Here is a 1,995-nt window from a genome sequence, read left to right as displayed (position 1 = left end):
AACAATACATCTGGTAGATTGCAAGTACAGTGTAAAAAAGCGATAAGATAAATAGTCAGCCATCATCATTCATATCTTATGACAATATACTGTATATATCTTGAGAAAAGATGCTACTAAGAACCGCTGGAATATACTGTAAACGCGACGTTTACTTGTACTGTACATTGACAGGTCAGGGGCACCTAATTCTTCTGTAAAGAGGTGATTGTCCCTGTGTGTAGAGTTGATGATATTTATTATGGATTCATATTACAGGTACATCAAATTACACAGCATAATGGTGGAACAAACGCCATGGGCTAGGTTTAGGATACGATTTGACAAGCATTTGTGTATAATAACTTTTTAATGAACGGCTGTCTGAATGACTTTTAATGCCAATTTCTCACAATCCCCCACCCTTCCTCTCTCTTCTCTGTCTGCTCCAGGTCCAAGGGCTGGATAAGAAGGTGGACCTCTCAGACTTGGGCTCCGTGGGGTCAGTGATGAAGACCCTCCCGTACGGAGTGGGTGGAGGCGCGGCGGGAGGGTTGACGGGCGGCGTGGTCAAGCCCCCGTACCAGACCCGCATCTTCTCCACCTCCATGGACCACCAGACCCCCGTCAAGTCCAAGCCACCCACCTACAGCTTCCTGAACCCCTACGACTGGGCCAGGAACCAGTCGCTGCTGCTGGACCAGACAGGCTACCGCTCCAAGCGCAAGCCCTCGCTCAAGACGTCCATGAAGACCAAGAAGATCTTCGGCTGGGGAGACTTCTACTTCAACGTGAAGACCATGAAGTTCAGCCTGCTGGTGACGGGCAAGATCGTGGACCACATCAACGGGACTTTCACGGTGTACTTCCGCCACAACTCGTCCAGCCTGGGCAACGTGTCGGTGAGCATCGTGCCGCCCACCAAGGTGGTGGAGTTCCAGGTGCGGCAGCTGCACCCGCACGCCCACCCGGACGTGCAGATCCAGCAGACCCACCATGTCGACCCCAGGGACAAGCACTTCAACTGCCGCGTGGAGTACGAGAAGACCAACCGGTCCAAGAAGCCCAAGCCCTGCCTGTACGACCCGTCGCAGACCTGCTTCACGGAGCACACCCAGTCCCACGCCGCCTGGCTGTGCGCCAAGCCCTTCAAGGTCATCTGCATATTCATCTCTTTCTTCAGTATCGACTACAAGCTGGTTCAGAAAGTGTGTCCGGACTACAACTTCCAGAGTGAACACCCTTACCTTGGATGAGGAAGGGAGGCTGAACCGAAGAGGGGAATTGAGAAAAGGGGACGATGATGAAGTTGATGATGATACAGTGATGGTGATGTTACTATTATGATGATATCGACAGGGACAGTCCTCTGTCCGCTCTCGACTGCTGTTGAGCTGTGGATTTAAAAATCTAATATAATCAGCATTATGGATGGTTAGGAAATGGTTACATTTTCTGACATTCTTTTCAAAACTTTGTATTTGTTCACTTGTTTATTTCTTTTCTTCCTGTAAATAATGTACACAGACTCTGCACAACTATTGCTTTTAGACATTGGTTTCTCAGTGTTATTACTTTCTGTCTGTTGGAGAGTTCTGTTGGGGAAAAAAAAAGCTGGAAACAAGTAAATCTGGTATTTCAGTGTGCCCTCCGACTACATAGCTGTGCTATGTCATTGCTGTATGGCAGACATTAACGTTCTGGTAGACTGACTGTTAATCATTCCCTCAGCTCTACATTTCAAAAGAGAGTTATATGTATGAGAAATGCTATGCTGGATATGCATACAATATAATGTATGACAAAGCACATTAAAATCTCTTTAACTGTTTGTCTGTCTTTCACTTGTTGTGATGTCTTGGCTGCAGAAGGGAGAATTGGTCAGAGATTCAACATCATTTTTGTCACTGTCGGGTAGAAACCTTGTATGTCCAAAAGCGTTACTTTTCAGATATGGCAAAAAAAGGAACCTTTGTTCCAATGGATCCAATGTTGTTATTATTCAGTCACAAGGTC

The 1,995-nt window shown here is 46.8% G+C and overlaps 1 protein-coding gene across 1 annotated transcript in view; it reads left to right on the top strand.

The window, feature by feature from the left end:
• The window catches only part of nxph4 (neurexophilin 4), a gene marked incomplete at both ends in the record, with an annotated part of 73,708 nt that extends 72,473 nt beyond the window's left edge, over positions 1-1,235 (top strand). The window contains one exon of the mRNA XM_080728883.1: positions 432-1,235. Within this exon, the coding sequence (XP_080585009.1) occupies positions 432-1,235 (804 nt within the window). The remainder of the gene's footprint in view (positions 1-431) is intronic.
• Between the last annotated feature and the right edge of the window lie 760 nt (positions 1,236-1,995).

The sequence above is a fragment of the Nannobrachium achirus genome, assembly GCF_963921795.1.
Source record: "Nannobrachium achirus genome assembly, chromosome: 6".
In the NCBI taxonomy this organism is placed as follows: domain Eukaryota; kingdom Metazoa; phylum Chordata; class Actinopteri; order Myctophiformes; family Myctophidae; genus Nannobrachium; species Nannobrachium achirus.
This window is presented reverse-complemented; position numbering and strand designations above follow the sequence as displayed.